Source organism: Populus trichocarpa, chromosome 3, assembly GCF_000002775.5.
Source record: "Populus trichocarpa isolate Nisqually-1 chromosome 3, P.trichocarpa_v4.1, whole genome shotgun sequence".
In the NCBI taxonomy this organism is placed as follows: Eukaryota; Viridiplantae; Streptophyta; class Magnoliopsida; order Malpighiales; family Salicaceae; genus Populus; species Populus trichocarpa.
The window spans coordinates 8,215,101-8,233,271 of record NC_037287.2 but is presented as its reverse complement, the minus strand read 5'-3'; the positions used below and the strand labels follow the sequence as shown (position 1 = coordinate 8,233,271).

The following is an 18,171-nucleotide window of genomic DNA, read 5'->3' as shown; positions in this document are numbered from 1 at the left end:
AATTTGAAGAAAGCTCCTCTAGTTATTTTGGTTTTTCTTTTTTTATTAAAAAAAGGAAGTTCGATGATTAAAATAAAAAACTAGAAAAGGGACAATATTCATTGAACAATGTCATCTGCAATGAATTGTGTCTTCATTCACGGTAATTAATAATAAAATAACAGGAAAAAGTGGGAGAAAACTTGAACACAAGTATTAATCCTCCAAAGCAACCAATAATCAAACCCAAGAATTTGGATTCGTTGATTGATTTGAACGTTCAAACATTTAGCTTTAAAAGCCTGGTTGAGAGTGTAGTTGCAGTTGTTTTTTAAAGTGTTTTTTACTCATAAATATATTAAAATAATACTTTTTTAATTTTTTAAAAATAATTTTTTATATTAATACATCAAAATGATCTAAAAACATCAAAAAATATTAATTTGAAGTAAATAAAAAAAATTTAATTTTTTTAAAAATACTTTTAAAATATAAAAATAAAACATTGGTTAATCTAATTAACTGAATATTTCAAAATTTATGAATGCTATTAGTATAGATGAATCAGCTCCACCTCGAAATTTTTTATTTCACGAATAAGTACTTTAATTATATAGTTTTGCAGACAATGTGAACCATTGATGAAATTGCATCGTCCATGTTGAATACGCCATAATATTGATTAGATTCATGAGCCATTTTTCAATATAACGCAACGATATTGAGGTGCGAAATTATTTAGCTAATCCAGTTGACTAAATTGATATTTTGTTTTATATATTTTATTATTTTTCTTGTCTGCAATCATATATAAAATATTGAGAGATTGTTATAATGTTTCATTTTAAATTTTATTTTAAGACTACTATGGAATTCTTTTTAGAAAACAATGCTTCTAATTCACAAAAAGTCATAGTATTGGATTGGTTTTTAATTTTGTAAGTGTTTTTTTTTCATCATATTATTAAATAAAAAATAATTTTAAAAAAACATAAAATTATTAAACCCAATTATTCACAATGACCAAGAAAGCGAGTTTGACAAGTTGATGAAAGTTATTAAATTTGATAGAGTCCATGACTCGAGTCTCGGGTTTGACAAGTTAATTTTATTTTTCAGTTTCATCCTCTAACATTTAGTTAATTAGAAATTGAGCTTTATAATGTATTCCAATTTATTTTTTATAGAGTTATTACAGTCTTAAATAAACATCCTAGCATTAGGTTGGTAGTCAATTTTGCGAGTGTCTATTATTCAGGGGGAAAATTGATTGAGTTAATTTTTAAAATTATCATGAATTAATATATGTATATTATTTAAGGGCGAATTGATATTTTATTAATTTATAGGTTTTTTCAGATTTTCTTATAAATAGGAAGTTATTCCTTTTATTTTTATAGTTGTTTGTTAGATAGAAAATCCATACAAGTCACATAATAAAGAGCTAACACTTTAAACATAATAATTTCTCTTTTCTAAATAAAAATTTAAAAGAATTTTTATTAATAATTCATATAAATTATTATACGAGATCAAATAATTAAATAATTTATGATTTACAACCACCGCTCATTAAAAAATTATCCACCATGAACATGAGACCAATGGTGCCCTTTCCTGCTCTCTCTTTTCTAAAATTAGTCGATCCTCGTGCTCCTCTGTCGATCCTGGCCCTACCCCAACCAAAATTGAATGATATACAATTATGCTTGCTGTTGCTGAGCAGTTACCTTCTCCAATTAATTATCTTGGAAATATTTATCGCGAACATACTTTATATACTTTCGGCACACTTTTCAAATTCATCGGCAACATCACAGGTGAGAATTCTCCTCTGGCAATCAATCCACTTCAAATCCACCAACCTTCAATATAAGAACAGACGTGATAAATCGGCCTATATTCTAGTAATCATAGCCTATAGTCTCAGGGCTGGTCTCCTAATCCCAATACTACGAAGGTTCATAGAGCTCACAGCCCAGTTGAAGTTCTTAGTGGATTGACCACCACGGATCTAGTGGTGCAGAATGCGCTATTTGACATTTGAAGGCCCCCTAAGCTGACTTTGAAATGGACAACCATTGAACATATAGTACTTGTATATAGCAGCACCCAGAAATTAGTCAACTCAAGCAATGATCATAGACATGAAACTATAATGCGTGCAGGTGTGACTCTGTGTAAAGAAACGGTATATTCTGGGGATAAACTTCTCCACCCACAGCCCCTCTCAAGTTCCTTGAAAGATATGAAGAAATCCGATCCTCCCTGAAATAGATTTGAACCCTAGTCAAGCCCTTCAATGTCACCTCATGCTGATCACTTTTGCAGTGCATAATATGGTAAATCAAATCTTAAGACCCACCATGAGCGTTTCAGATTCCATAACAGAGCATGGGCTTGCTCTGGTCAGTCTTTTGAGCAGTCGAGGTGTTAAGACGAAGACCCTAAACGTGTCCCGCTAAGAATATTCTACTCTGAGAAAATGGCCCTAAAGAAACTCCACTAGCGATTAAATCTGGTTCATCAATTGTGGGGGAACCATATAAGAAGAAAAAACAAAAATCTTGCTTGCAATTGATATCCGTCTTTTACTATCTATTTACAGCTAAAAGTAGCCAAAAGCTGCTGCTACCTCTCGCCGCGCGCATGGCATTCATTCAGTTGTCTCTGTCCGGGTCGTTTGTGTTGCAAGAAAAAGGAGAATCCAGATACCCTCTAGTTGAGTAAAAAAATTACATATTCTCCTTTCTCCCCCTTCAAATCTATGTAAAGTGGTTCATGAAGAATTTAATTTACAAGCTGGAAAATCATGTGGTGCTGGCTAGATTGTTCAATAAGTAGGAACTTTTGACTCTTCCCTATGCGAAGATTTTAAGATGGGCTGGATCGATTTTATCAAAAGATGAATACACACTGCTTCTGCGTTCTATTCTTCCTTTCCTGTTGATGTTATTCTCATGCCATCCTTTTTTTTGTTTTTTAATACTAGATATTTGTGATATTTTATATGTATCTTGACTAATTATACATATTAGCTTAAATAACAATCAAGACTGTCAAAAATATTTTTTTAACACGACTTGAAAAATACAATGTAAACTTGAAAGGTAAAATTATAAGCAATTATTTTTATACATGGTTTATACTAAGCAATTTTATAAAAAAAGACGTGGTGTACTTATTCTTGTATGATAAAATGTCATCATGAAAGATCCAAGAAAAAAAAGTTAAAAGTGGTTGGTAAGAATTTCCTTTCAAGAAAAAAACATATCTTCATAAATATGCTTTTTTATTTGCTAACACTAGTTCCAATACTCCCTCCAAATATATGATCATCTCTAGTGTTTTAGCTTATCTGATTTATTTTTTTATCTAGATGAGTGATACGTCACTTTTAGATGTTGTTATACTTTTTTTTAGATATTATTATACTTTCATAAGTTTCAAATATTATTTGTTACACACTATGAATCTCAACAAGTGAACCAACAAGGAATTGTTGGCTTTGTATAAACTAAACCGAGTAAATCAAAGAATTCAAAGTAGAATTTTTTTTTTTATTCTTGAAATATGGTTTCGTGTTAAGATCATATCATAGACAAGTTATGAGATTTTTTTTTATAGAGAAATCATAATGTTGTAAATTTATTTAAAAGATTATTATATTTAGACATAAATACATAATGAATCAGACTGAGAGTATGGTCTGCAACTCTTTTCTATAAAAATATCTATATAAAATAAAAAATTTCAAAATTCTATCTCATAATAGGTATTTTTTAATTTGTTAGGAAGAATTTAAACAAATTTGTGCTTCCTTTATCATTACACTATTAAATGAAAAAAAATAAATTCTTAGATACAAGCATTTGGGAAGCTTATTTATTAGTCATAAACATATAATGAATGAGACTTAAAGTATAGTCTGCAACTCTTTTTTATAAAAATATTTATATAAAATAAAAAATTTCAAAATTCTATATCATAATAGATATGTTTTAATTTGTTAAGAAGAGTTTAAATAAAATTGTGTTACACTATTAAATAAAAAAAATTAAATTCTTAGATACAAGCATTTGGGAGGCTTATTTATTAGTCAGTAAACGGTATACAACAAGAAAGATAAGAATTGAAAATCTGAAACTACTGTGAAATTATAAAATCATAATTTTATCTGATTTTAAATGATTTCAATCTATTTTTATTATTTTTGTATTTTTATATAATTTCACACGTTAAATATACGATAACTCAAAAAATCATGAAATCTCGATTTTAACCGCCTTGATAGTAACGCAGTTGCTAGCTACCCATCCACAGCCACGTTTCAATTAGGAAATAAGTTTTAAAGCAACAACTTGATTCTCCTTGAATGGATTAATTCTGGCCGACATCATAACACGTGTTGTCTGCTGGACATTATATACTATGCCATTCGCCAATACTTGTCATGCAGGCATGCTTTTCTGAACTACTTCCATAGGAGCACTTAACTCGCCAAGCCACTCCGTTTCCTTGCTTTACGCTATTGAACAAATAAAATGTGAAGAATCTAACCACATTATCTCTTCCTTATCCTTCAAAATCAGACACGAACACCAAAGTTTTTTCCCCTAAATATTCTTATATATATATATATATATATATATATATATATATATATATATATATTGGATCTTAAGTAGTTAATCCATATTCAAATTATAATGTATTCTTAAGAAAATTTGTTTTTCCTTATCTTTTATCGAATTCAAACTTTAAACGATAACACTGACAAGTAGCTTACTTACTAATCAAGTTAGGTATTTATTGAACAAAAAAAAAAAAAAAAGATAATCAGGATTTTAGTCGGTGTTAGTAAGTAATTGATAATGCAATCAACTCACTTTTTAAAATGTTTTTTAATTTTTTTTATATGGAAAGTATCAAATTAATATTTTCTTAGAAGATTTTTGATAATTTTAATATGTTGATGTTAAAAATTTAAAAATATTATGAAAAATATTATTTTAATTAAAAAGCATATTTTAAAAATACATTACACCTAATTACCAAAAATACACAAAGTGTTTCATAGGTGGGTACATGTTCAAGTATAATTATAAATTAATAATATATAGATTAATTACCTGGTACTGAAGGCTCGGAATGCAGCAACGACTATCTATGAAGGCGTCGATGAGATGAGATGTATTGTGCCCAACACCATACTCAATTTATATTGTGGTGGACTTTAAGAGGTTGGGAAAGCTGAGCGTCTTGAAGTGACATTAACGGGAGATAATATTGTTAATCGTGGACATGTCAGGGATGATAGTCCATCCACGAACATCCAAGACCTGTCAACGAGCGTTTCAGGCCCCTCCACGAGATGGGATGATATTGGTCATCCTTACCCCTACACGGATGTTATAGACTTATCCTTAAGTTGGATGAGTTAAGGTGATACTCCAGGCCGTTCCACGAGTTGGGGTGATTATTAGATATAGTTATATATTGTTATATCTTATGAGAATTATGAATATATGTATAGTTAGTTTAATTTTAATAAAATTTTATGTTATGCTAATCACCATACTGATTTTGTTAATTATGATCAAAGATGTTATGTGCTACTTATGTGAATTGTATTTTGAAGCTGAAAAATTAGTTATTTGAATTGTGTGAATTCTAGTTTTTTAGGTAGTGAGTTAATGGTAGAAGAAACTGTCACAGAATGTGTCTCTTGGTCGAGTTACAGATAACATCTACGATTCGCGTATCACAATTAAAATTTATGATTCGCGTGTCGCAAATGTTATCCGTGGCTCCATCAAGTTTATTAGATCTCTAAATATTTTTTTAGTTGTGCTATTTTATAAAAAAAATAATAATATTGTGCTAAGTTTCAAAAAAAAACATTCCCACTTTTAGTTCAAATATGCATGTTGAATTATAATAAAATTCTATGACTATGATATTGTAATTATTAATAGAGAGAGGAAAGGGAAATAAGAATATTAAAAAAATAATTTTTTAGCAAGTAAGAATATTTTTATAGGCTTGATGTGATGTGTGTGTGTGTGTGTTTATCTATTTCCTAAGTATTGATATTTATTATAATAAAATTCTATGACTCTGATATTGTAATTATTAATAGAGAGAGGAAAGGGAAATAAGAAAATTAAAAAAATAATTTTTTAGCAAGTAAGAATATTTTTATAGGCTTGATGTGATATGTGTGTGTGTGTGTTTTTATCTATTTTCTAAGTATTGATATTTATTATAATAAAATTCTATGACTCTGATATTGTTATTAATAGAGAGAGGAAAGGGAAATAAGAAAATTAAAAAAAATAATAATGTTTTAGGAAGTAAGAATATTTTTATAGGCTTGATGTGATATTTTTGTGTGTGTGTTTATCTATTTTCTAAGAATTGATATTTATATTTTGAGTATCATAGATTTTTTTTTGTTAAATCACTTATAAAAAAAGAGATGGGAATGCAAGTGGTTTGGTTTATTTGAGTTACCGAGTCTTAAATATTGATACTTTAGGTTCATCATTTTCTTGAAATAGTGTTCAAAGAAATTGATGCATGTGATGAATAAGAAAGAATGTAGTAAATTCTGAGAGTTGTAATTGAACTGGTCAGATTTTAAATTTGATTTCTAGAGGTTATCAGTTCGAGTCTCACAAATTTTAGGGCCATTAGAGGCTTACATGATCATTAACTTCAAGGGCCGAGGGATTAATCGAGGTGCACGCATGCTGACTCGGACATCTAAGTTAATAATAATAAAAAAAAATGCAGTATTCAATTTGATTTCTTTATTTAATTTCTTCTTACCCACGGAGTTTTTAGTTATAATAGTTAAATTAAAAGATAGATGGTTTTGATGTGAAAAGACATAAAGATCGAAAGATTTTTCTAATGTGTTAAGTATAAAAACCCTAAGAAATTAGAAATATTAAATGTAGAAAAGAAGTTTAAATTTAGAAATATACAAAACAAATACAAAATTATAGAAAATAGATAAATTAATTAGGAAACTACAGAGCAAATAATAACTAAGAGCCCACCTAGCATTGTATAAACAGTTAATTTTTAAAATATTTTTTATTTAAAAATATATTAAAATAATATATTTTTATTTTTTAATTATTTTTAATATTAGTACATTAAAAAAATATAATTTAAAATAAAAAAATATTTGTTTTAAAAAATAATTTTCAATCCCAATGAGTGAAGTTAGTTGATTTTAAAACACTTAAGGTTATTTAAAAAAAAAAGAGACTATCCGCTACAAAATTAAAGTTATTATTATTTAATATAAAAAATTATTATTTTTATATATATATTAGAATATTAGAAAGCTATCCGCTACAAAAGTAAAGAGCACAAGAATACTAAAGCATCTGTAGAAGGAGAAGAATTAATAAATTGAAACCCCTAGAAAATGGTTGGTTCATGCAGTCATTACAGTAAAAAAAAAAAAAAAAGAGATTTTTTTCAGAAATAGAAATAGAAAAGGGTTATATGAGATTTTAATTGAGGGTTATCATAGTCTTTTCTCTACGACAATGGATACTGATTAGTCTCATTAAATATTTTTTAATAGATATTTTTTGGCACCCGTTAGCTTTACTTTTGTATATCCATCAAAATTTTCTGAAATTATCTTTACAGTTGCTCTTGCTTGAATGAAAAAATCGATTTGAAGAATCACTCCTTATGATCCTTTTCCTGACAAGTCTTTGCACCGGATTGTTTTTGTATTTTAAAAGTATTTTTTAAAATATTTTATTTTTTAAAATATTTTTTTAATTTAAAATTAATATTTTTAATATTTTTATATCATTTTAATGTATTGATATAAAAATAATTTTTTTAAAATAAAAAAAATTATTTTAATATATTTTCGAACATTGACAAACATCTCTTTACTTTAAAGCTAGCTATCCGTCTTCATGCCTACTAAAATAATAACCATCTAGGTGGTGATCCAGTGGTAAGAGCTTGGGACTAAGAGATTTGCTCCCTCTGTGGTCTCAGGCTCGAGCCCTGTGGTTGCTCATATGATGGCTACTGGAGGCTTACATGGTCGTTAACTTCAGGGCCCGTGGGATTAGTCGAGGTGCGCGTAAATTGGCCCGAACACCCATGTTAAACTAAAAAAAACAAAAAAAAACAAAATGGAAAAAGAAAAAAGAAATTGGAACACAAACAAGGGGAAGCAACTTGTAGGCCTCAGAAGTAAGAACCGTTCAGTTGAGATCTTGAATTGGAAGGGGAAAAAACTTTATGTAGAATAAATATGGGACAAAGTTGAAAGAAAAAATAAAAATAGTAAAGAATTGCAAGACTAGAATCTATCACCAGTATCAGTCGGAGTATTGGACGGCCATGTTTAATGCCCATTTAGTTCAGGAAGCGACACAGAACCGGAAGATATTCCATTAAGGCCATGGCCATCAGTTTTCAGGATCACCAAAATGTCTTTCTGTTCGTAGTTTGAATGGAACCGCTCATAAAATTGCTTGATTTATAAAGATAAATCCGAGTAATCTGTTTAATCTTAAGGGATATAACTCAATTAATTAGGTTTCAAACTTGTTTTCTAGAGGTTATTAGTTGAGTTTTATAAATTTTAGGGTCATTGAAGACTTACATGGTCATTAACTTTAGAGCCCGTGAGATTAGATGAGGTATGCACAAATTGATCTAGACACTCATATTAAAAAAAAAAAAACTTAGTATCATGATTCAAACGTCCTTGAAGCTAATTAATATTAAAAATATTTTTAATATTAACATTAAAAAAATTAATTTGAAATAAAAAAAATATCACAAGCTCCATTAACTATTAAGTCGAAGAAGATAAGATCTAGATATACAACATCTTTACCAAGATTTTTTTATTTTTTTATTTTGTATAATAATTAAAAAAATCCAAAGCAGTATCCAAAAGTTGTGAAATGTGGCAAAGCGATGCGGGCCTGCATAGACCAAAACCTTCCTCTCCCTAATTGGGTAGGCAGCTAATCAAAAGCCTATATTCCTACTTCTACCTGCATCTGAAAATCTGTGTGTGATCAATTCAATGCCGATATGATCAAACCAAATTTATCTTGGTTTTTAAAGTATAGTTTGTGTGATCCAGTCGGTAATCGATAAGGATCCGTTTTGTACTCTCTTTTTTGTAACTATTTCTTATTTATTGTGTTATAATTTTCTAAAAATTACCTTTTTTTTATTACCAAAGCTACAAAAAGAAAAAACTATTATATAGACTTTATTTAATATGAAACGTATAAAAATATATAGTTAATTAAAAAATAAAAACCAATAAAATTATATATTTAATAACGGTGGTGGGATGGTAATATTAGTATATAACAATAATAATAATTTGATAATAATTTTTATTTTATTAGTAAATAATGATAATATAATTACCATGATAAAATGATGACATGAAAGATTTTAATTATTATAATGACTATAATAATAATAATGATATTAAATGGAGGTTGTGATAATATTTCTATTTATTAATGTCGGTGTCCGCGCTAGCTTGCGTGCACCTCGACTAATCCCACGGACCTTGGAGTTAACAATCATGTAAGCCTCCAGTGACCCTAAGAGAACTGAAACTCATAACCATTAAAGAGTAAATCCAATGACTGACCAGTTGAGGTATCTCTCAGAATTATTGTGATAATAATCTTGATTATGATAATGGATGTGATATACTTGGTAAGGTGGTGATGTGATAGCATGGTGATGAAAATGTTGATAACATAAAATCCTATACATTGAAAATAAAAAATATAAAAAAGAAAACTAGCTTTTATTATTCTTAAAAATTGTTATAGTTTTTAAATTTTTTTATAAGAATATAAATGAAATAGTTTTACCAAATATCTTTTCTAGTTTTTTTATAGGAAAACAAAAACCGAAACTATAATTATATCTTGTGATATATTTTCTGTCATCAATCCTAAAATTAACTTTTGATGTGTAAGTGATGGGGTGAGTTTCTAGGAATCAGAAGAATGATAATAATAAGATTTTAATTTATAATTGTTTTCATCATTAAAACTTTGATTCTTCATTAAAAATTCTCTCAACTAAAAAATTTAATAGGTTAAACAAGTCTTCATGAATGTTTTTATAATAATTCTAATATTTTTCCCCTTTATTACCCGATATTTTTTAAAATTCTATGTTGTGCATTATAACAAAATTTAAAAGGAGTGGATATATATATATATATATATATATATATATTGCAAATTACATTGTGAATTCCCTAACAAAACACTATGCACTCACTTTTTATGATGTCATTTTTTTTTAATTTTGCCCTTATAAAATTAAATTATAGGTCAATTTAAGTTAATTTGTTAGGAAAGAGGAAACAGATGGTTTTTCTGAACTTTGAACAAAATGTTCATTGTGGACCTTATTTTTTTCACATTATAAAATATTGGGTCCCTCCAATTTTCATAATTTTTTTAAAAATCAATTTTAGTTCAAAACTTTTATTTTTCTTATTTTTTAATTCTCTGGTTAGAGAAAGGAGAGAGAAAGTTACTGGATTTTAGTGATAGAGAGAGAAAATCAGTGTTGACACCGATTCTAGCAACCAAAATAATTGATCTTAGTGTTAACGGATTCCATTTGGTGAGGAGAGTTCCATTAAGATGTTTTTTTTTCACCTTAAAATTGCCTAAAAAACCATATCTAAACTTGAGATGATTTTTGGTTTTGAATTAATTTTAGGTTTTTATATAGTTTTTCAAAGCCATTTATGTGTTTATAAAGGTGTCTATGATGTTCTATACTTATTTTGAGTAAAAAATAAGTTGACAATTGAATTTTTGAGCAGACAATACCTAGAGTCTAATTTTTTAGTGACTCTAGGTCGCCAGATACTGGGCGAGTAGACGATAGTTCGTCCACCTTGCTGCCGGCAAAAATAAAGGCATGGCAATCGGGCCATGCCTCTTTCATGGGCCTAGCTTGCGGGTTAGGCCCACACTCCTGATTTTTTGTTATTTAATATATTTTTAACCCTTTAAAATTTTAAAAAATAATACATTGTTTCATCATTTGTTTATTTTTTAAAGTTTTTTTTATTTGACTTGGAATTTTTTTTTTCTTTGTTATCAATCTTTTAAAAAATATGGCTATTTTTTATTTAAGTCCCATGCACAACTCTTATTTATATTTTTAAATTATTGTTTGATATAAAAAAAAGTCTAATGCTATTATTGTTATATAATTAAACGGGATTGTATGGTTTGAATTACAGTTTTGACAGGTTAACCTCGGTTAGCTGAAGTCTTTTTTCAAATTGAATATTTTTATTTTTAAATTTGTCATTCAACTTTTTTTTTTTGCATTTATTATAAAAAAATATATTAAAAAAGTTTGCATATTCAATTTTTTTCTAAAAAATAAATATACAGCACACGAAGAAGCGCATTTAAGTAAATTCACTAAATTATACAGCTAACAATTATGACGTAAAAAATAATTTTGGATAGCTCATAAAAGTTGGGGCTTCTGAAGTTTATATAAAAATAATAATAATTGTGATACCATAATTCCAAGTGTCATGTAGGACCCAGAATGATGATGCGCTGTCACTTCACCCTCTTATTTATTCTCCTACTCGCGAAGTAAAAACACTGCTCCATTTTCCCATTCCCCACGTCTCATTCCATCCCACATTTTCCAATAAGTAGACGTGGGCATTTATGATTACCCCTCCCCCCAGGAAAAAAAAACAGAAAAAGAAATTGTTGTTTTGTGATGTGCGTAATTATTGTCATAAAATAAAAAATACAAATAAAAATATATTTAGTAGAAAAATAAAAATAATAAAAATAATAAATAATTTACATTATTAAAACAGAAAATTAGAAAGTTATTTTTCTTTCAAAATTCAATTTTTTTTAAATAAATCTCAACACCAACAGTAACAGACGTGCAATCAATAATTAGGATTAAACCAAGATGAAATGACAAATCCCCCAGCAAAGAGATACCATCTGAACCATTGCTTGTTACTAAAATGCCCCTGCCATCCAGCAAATACCAACAACTGCTCAATAACTCATTCCTCTTGACACATGCCCCTCGTTCGCACTCTCTCTCTCTCTCTCTCTATCTATAAATTACATGCCATGCTAATGGAGCTCTTCAACACATTTGGTAGTCGTTTGGCTTTGGCAAAAGATGGGTGTCAACTCTAACAGAGTAGAAGATTTCTCTAGCCAGGAAACCACTCTCAGAATCACCACTGAGTCAATAGTGCCAGGCATGGAAATACACAATGTTTGCTTACCGCCCAAAAAGACCACACTCCAAAAACTCAAGCAAAGGCTTGGAGAGATCTTTTTCCCTGATGATCCTCTCTACAGATTCAAGAACCAAACATGGTGCAAGAAACTGCTTCTGGGTCTTCAATTTTTGTTCCCCATATTTCAATGGGGACCTGAGTATAGTTTAAGACTCTTGAGGTCTGATATCATCTCTGGTCTAACCATTGCTAGCCTTGCAATCCCACAGGTTAGGACAAGCAAACACTGCACATGCATCACAATATTCACCATCTTTGTGCAAGCACATACTAAATGGTCTCATTTCCTAAGAAATAAACATAAAAATTTATTCATGATCATGATTAGTTTTTGTTACCAAAGAAAAATGAACTGTGCAATACACATATATGGAAATATATACACATGCATATATGTGTATTTATGGACATATGTATCTACGCATGTGTTGTGTTGATAGTGTCTGTCATTGTCTGATTTTTTGGCCTTAATGGACAAAGCACTCTGAGTTGGGGCTTACCGCATATATTCCATTCCCTTTTGGATCATTAGAGGGGTCATTTCTTTTCTCAAACAATTCAATGGGAAAGTGGCATTGTAAAATGGGTTTATCAATTATTTACTTTTTTAATGGAAAAGAAATTGTTTTTATTCATAGAGTCAAGGCTTTGTTTTGTCCTACTTAGAACATGATTTTCTGTTTCAACATTTCATGCAAATGATATTCAATAATATTTTAGCGCTGATTTTATATGGTAATGTTTCAGCTTTTCTTGTAATCTGACAATTTATCTTTTCTACTGCAGGGAATCAGCTATGCAAAACTTGCAAATTTGCCACCCATAGTGGGTCTATGTTAGTATCAACACCATGTGATTTCTGTATTCAGATTGGAATTCATTTATGAACAGATACAAGAGTGATTTAACCTTTTTCCATGGTGAAATTTAATTAATAATAATATTTTGGTTTGGTGCAGATTCAAGCTTTGTGCCCCCTTTGATATACTCTATCCTTGGGAGTTCTAGACACCTTGGTGTTGGTCCAGTCTCTATAGCATCATTAGTCATGGGATCCATGCTAAGTGAAACAGTTTCTCCTCATGATGAGCCAATTCTTTATCTGAAATTGGCTTTTACTGCAACCTTCTTCGCTGGTTTATTTCAGGCTTCTCTAGGATTTCTAAGGTATAGATAAATTTGTTGACTTCGAAATGCGAAGTTCCCTTGATTGTGAAATTGATAGCAATGGTTCTGTTTGTGATCTTCTGACAACGGCACAAGTCAATTTTAGTCTCTTCATGCTGACCACAAACTTTCAAGAAACAAAATTCAATAATTCTAGAAAAAAAAAGTTGCTTTCAATGGGAAAAATAGCTACTTTGAACACCAAGTCACTGCTTTTACAAAATTGGTGGTAAATTGTCAATAGAGTTTAGATAGTAGAAAATATTTTTCTTTCCCTCTTCCTGAATATTAACTGTTTTGCTTTGATGGTTACAGGTTAGGCTTTGTTATTGACTTTCTCTCAAAGGCAACTCTTGTCGGATTTATGGCTGGTGCAGCTGTGATAGTATCACTGCAACAGTTAAAGGGATTGCTTGGAATTGTTCACTTCACCACCAAGATGCAATTTATTCCTGTAATTTCCTCTGTTTTCAACCACAGAGATGAGGTAAATGGTTCTACTAAGTGCAATGAGCCTTTTTGTTTTGATACATGAAAAATAATGAAATTGTAAGCAGAATCTTCAGTGATCTACTAACTTTCACCCAAATGTTTTTCTGAAAAGGAAAAAAAATGGTTATGCAGAATCTCGGTCAAATTGTTATAAGCGAACAACATCTAGATAGACAAACTTTTAATAATTGAACAGTCAAAGTATTGATTGGGAGAAGATGCCAAATCTTCTTCTTTTTTTCATAATATTTTTGTTTATTTTGTTAGTCCAAACTTTTTTATTTAAAGGATTTTTTTCATTCTTATTAAACGAGCATCATTCTACTTGTCACACACTATAAAAGTATTCATCAGTCCAAGGATTTCATAAGGTGACATAGTTGCAATCGATGTGCAGTGGTCCTGGCAAACAATTGTTGTGGGCGTCAGCTTCCTGGTGTTTCTATTGACATCAAGGCATATTGTACGTATTTCTATTTTGCCTATGAAGGTAGTTCACTGATTTCTTACACTGTGATGTATAGTTCTTAAAAGTTAGATATTCAATGGATTGACACAGAGCATGAAGAGACCGAAGCTATTTTGGGTGTCAGCAGCAGCACCATTAACGTCAGTGATTCTCTCAACAATTTTGGTGCTCTGCTTCAAATTGAAGACTCACAAAATCTCAATTGTAAGAATTGACATGTTAAGCCTGCTACTTTCAATGTAAACCACAAACAGTCAGTCCTATATAAGGCCTTCAGGGTAGCTTCTCTTAATTTTTTTTTTCCTCCACAGATTGGCTACTTGCCAAAGGGTTTGAATCCACCTTCAGCTAACATGCTGTCTTTTAGTGGCCCTGATCTGGCACTTGCTATCAAAACCGGCATTGTAACTGGAATTCTATCTCTCACTGTAAGTTGGTTAAAACTATGGGGTTCTTTCCATGTTTAAAGATAACATTTTTTTTCCGGGAAGGAAACATAAAAAAAGAAAAGAAAAGAAACTTAACAGTAACAGTTCCCTGCCTACCATTTGTGACCATGGCAATACCATACTTCTGAAAATTCATGGTAATGATTTCGATTGCTAAATATTATACTCTCCCTTTATTATTTTGTTTTCTAGGAAGGAATAGCTGTGGGAAGGACATTTGCAGCTTTGAAAAATTACCAGGTGGATGGTAACAAAGAAATGATGGCTATTGGTCTCATGAACATGGCGGGCTCTTGTTCTTTATGCTATGTAACTACAGGTGACGATCATCATATAGTTTATCTTTTCTTGGGGGCACTGTGATAGTGAAATTTTCTGAACTAGTCTTTTCTGTTACTTTTGCAGGATCATTTTCTCGATCCGCAGTAAACTACAATGCGGGAGCACAGACAGCAGTTTCAAACATCATAATGGCTACAGCTGTGCTAGTGACTCTGTTGTTTCTCATGCCACTGTTTTATTACACTCCCAATGTTATCTTGGGAGCCATCATCGTAACAGCTGTGATTGGTCTAATAGATTACCAGGCTGCGTATCGTCTGTGGAAAGTAGACAAACTTGACTTCTTGGCTTGTATGTGCTCCTTCTTTGGCGTTCTTTTCATTTCAGTGCCTTCGGGTCTTGGAATAGCAGTAAGCTACCAACTTTCTTGCGATCTCTTCCTCACAGTTGTTTTGTTTGGCTTGTGGTATATATGTCAATAAAATACTAAAAGAAAGGCAATATGTAATGATTAAACTCTGGCCATAGACATGGCAGCAGAAGGAACAAACTTTCAAGAAAACTTAGATATGTCTAGTTTCTTTCCAAATTCATCTTAATCATAACCAAATCCACTAAATTTCAATACATATTGTTCTTACAGGTTCCTTTTCCTATCTTTCAGTTTTAATGAATGTTTATATTCGTTTCAATTTCTGACTCCTTTGCTGGAATTCAGGTTGGAGTTTCAGTCTTCAAGATTCTCCTGCATGTCACCCGGCCAAACACCTTAATTATGGGGAACATAAGAGGAACAAATGTATATCAATGCCTCGGCAGATACAAGGAAACTTCAAGGGTTCCTTCATTTCTCATACTTGCTATTGAGTCACCCATCTACTTTGCAAATTCCACTTACCTCCAAGAAAGGTTGGTACATTCACCCACTTGTATATTTTACACTTGTAATATTTTACAAGTTCCTGAAATCCCAAGATCGTGGAAGATATGGAATTTGAACCTCATCTCAAAGTTCTCTTATCTATATTAAATCATAAGGTCCGCATTGCTGGTTTAGCTATGACACCATATGTTTTCCCAAGTGTTCTTTGGTACTAGAGATCAATAGTATTGTTGAGTTAGGCTTTTCTGATCGAAGGAGTTTCCTGTTGCAGGATATTAAGGTGGATTCGTGAGGAAGAAGATTGGATAAAAGCAAATAATGAGGGCACATTAAAATGCGTAATCCTGGACATGACCGGTATATTACCCTTTTGTCTCAAGACTCTTTGGTCATTCCCTTGAATTAATCTTAGTTTTGGAACACTATTAGTATGAAATTGGTGAGGTCATTCATGTCCCTGAGAATAGTTTTGACGTTCAATACAGTTTAACATGCGGGAAAAGGCTGAAGCAACAATAAGATCATTAGAAATGTAGATGCGGCAGGCTCAAGCACAAGATATACAGTTGTAACACCCCTAATGCCATCACTTACAAATCTTTTCATTCTTTTTTCAGCGGTGACGGCCATAGACACAAGCGGCATTGACTTGGTATGTGAACTCAGGAAGATGCTGGAGAAAAGATCCTTTAAGGTAAGATTGTCTCTAAATCAGTTTCATATCACTGTAACGTGATTAAACTTCTCAGTTTGTAACGTGATTTGACTTTTTATCATGTAGCTTGTGTTGGCAAATCCCGTCGGAAGCGTGATGGAAAAGTTACATCAGTCTAAAACACTCGACTCATTTGGATTGAATGGTATATACCTTACAGTCGGAGAAGCCGTGGCTGATATTTCAGCGTTGTGGAAATCTCAGCCGTGATTTTCTAGAGGACAACAATGAGACAAGGGAAAGAAATGGAGATATGACTAGCATTCAGGCTTCTATATTTAAGGAAAAGCCCTACCAAGGAAAGGGCTTCTCCTCTGTTACGTTTTTCCTTTTCCCTTTGAAGGGAGTGTATGGCCATGAAAATTTTGCTTCATTTCAGTTAAAATAGACGTGACCGTTAGAAAGAGAACTTGTTTTTCATTAAAATTTGAATAAATCTCCTCTCTGTTTCCCTTTTCCTTTTCCCTTTTGAAGGGAGTGCATGGCCATTAAAATTTTGCTTCATTTTAATTAAAATAGACGTGATCATTTGGAGTTGAACCTGATTTTTATTAAAATTTTAAATTTTTTTCTTCAAATTAATTTTTGGATTGTTTTGAAATTAAAAATGAACTTTAAAAAAAAAATTATTTGAATATATTATGCTTTCAAAGCACCTACAATTAGTTTGGTGTTTCTTTGTCTACATCAAACAAAACTGTCAGCAGTCAGTGATATCAATATCTCTCGCCATCAGTCGAATTTAGTGTCACTGTAACAAGAGTGAAGAAAGCTTATCATAAAGCCTTCAAGTAAGGCAAAATTGAAGAGTTGGCCTATGCTTGTGCTGAACTGTTGAATTTCAGTTCAATTAAAGAACTAACTAAAGTGATAATACCACAGGAGATGCCCAGGACATGGACCACAATAATACGCTTGCAGCCAATTCAAGGCAAAGACTGCAGCACTCTTCCTTCTTTTTCCCATGGCCTGTCTTATCTTTCATGATCCACCATAAAGTAGCAGGCAGAAGCTACCCCATTTCTTGATCCCAACTCTCTCAGTCTGTCGTAGCATCTGTAGAATCTTGAACAGTGAATTCAATGCATTTGTAGAATCTTAAATTCAAAGATTCTATGCAGTGATAAAAACAAATTAAGATCAGGAGAGGACGCTGGCTTCAGATCTGGAATCACTCGGACTGCTCTCACCAACCATGCTGATTAAGATGCTTCCACATGATGCTAGAATGGCATATTTATCATTCAACTTAACAGCTAATAGTAATCTTAGCTTAAAAGGAATTGCATCCAGCCACCGTCCACTGAAAGGAACAATCAAACAGACAGACAAACAAGTAAACGAAGCATGCAGTTTTTTACTTGATATGAATAATAT

The 18,171-nt window shown here is 31.0% G+C and overlaps 1 protein-coding gene across 1 annotated transcript; it reads left to right on the top strand.

Annotated features, from left to right (window-relative positions):
* The first annotated feature begins 12,134 nt into the window (after positions 1–12,134).
* LOC7483509 (probable sulfate transporter 3.4) lies at positions 12,135–17,252 on the top strand. The gene is given in 14 exon segments (XM_002303243.4): positions 12,135–12,546; positions 13,124–13,172; positions 13,297–13,504; positions 13,820–13,991; positions 14,394–14,459; positions 14,556–14,669; positions 14,777–14,893; positions 15,107–15,233; positions 15,320–15,606; positions 15,915–16,105; positions 16,351–16,436; positions 16,697–16,773; positions 16,861–17,001; positions 17,003–17,252. Coding segments are annotated over 14 exon segments (2,148 nt in total). The 5' UTR covers positions 12,135–12,213; the 3' UTR covers positions 17,183–17,252.
* Positions 17,253–18,171: the final 919 nt, after the last annotated feature.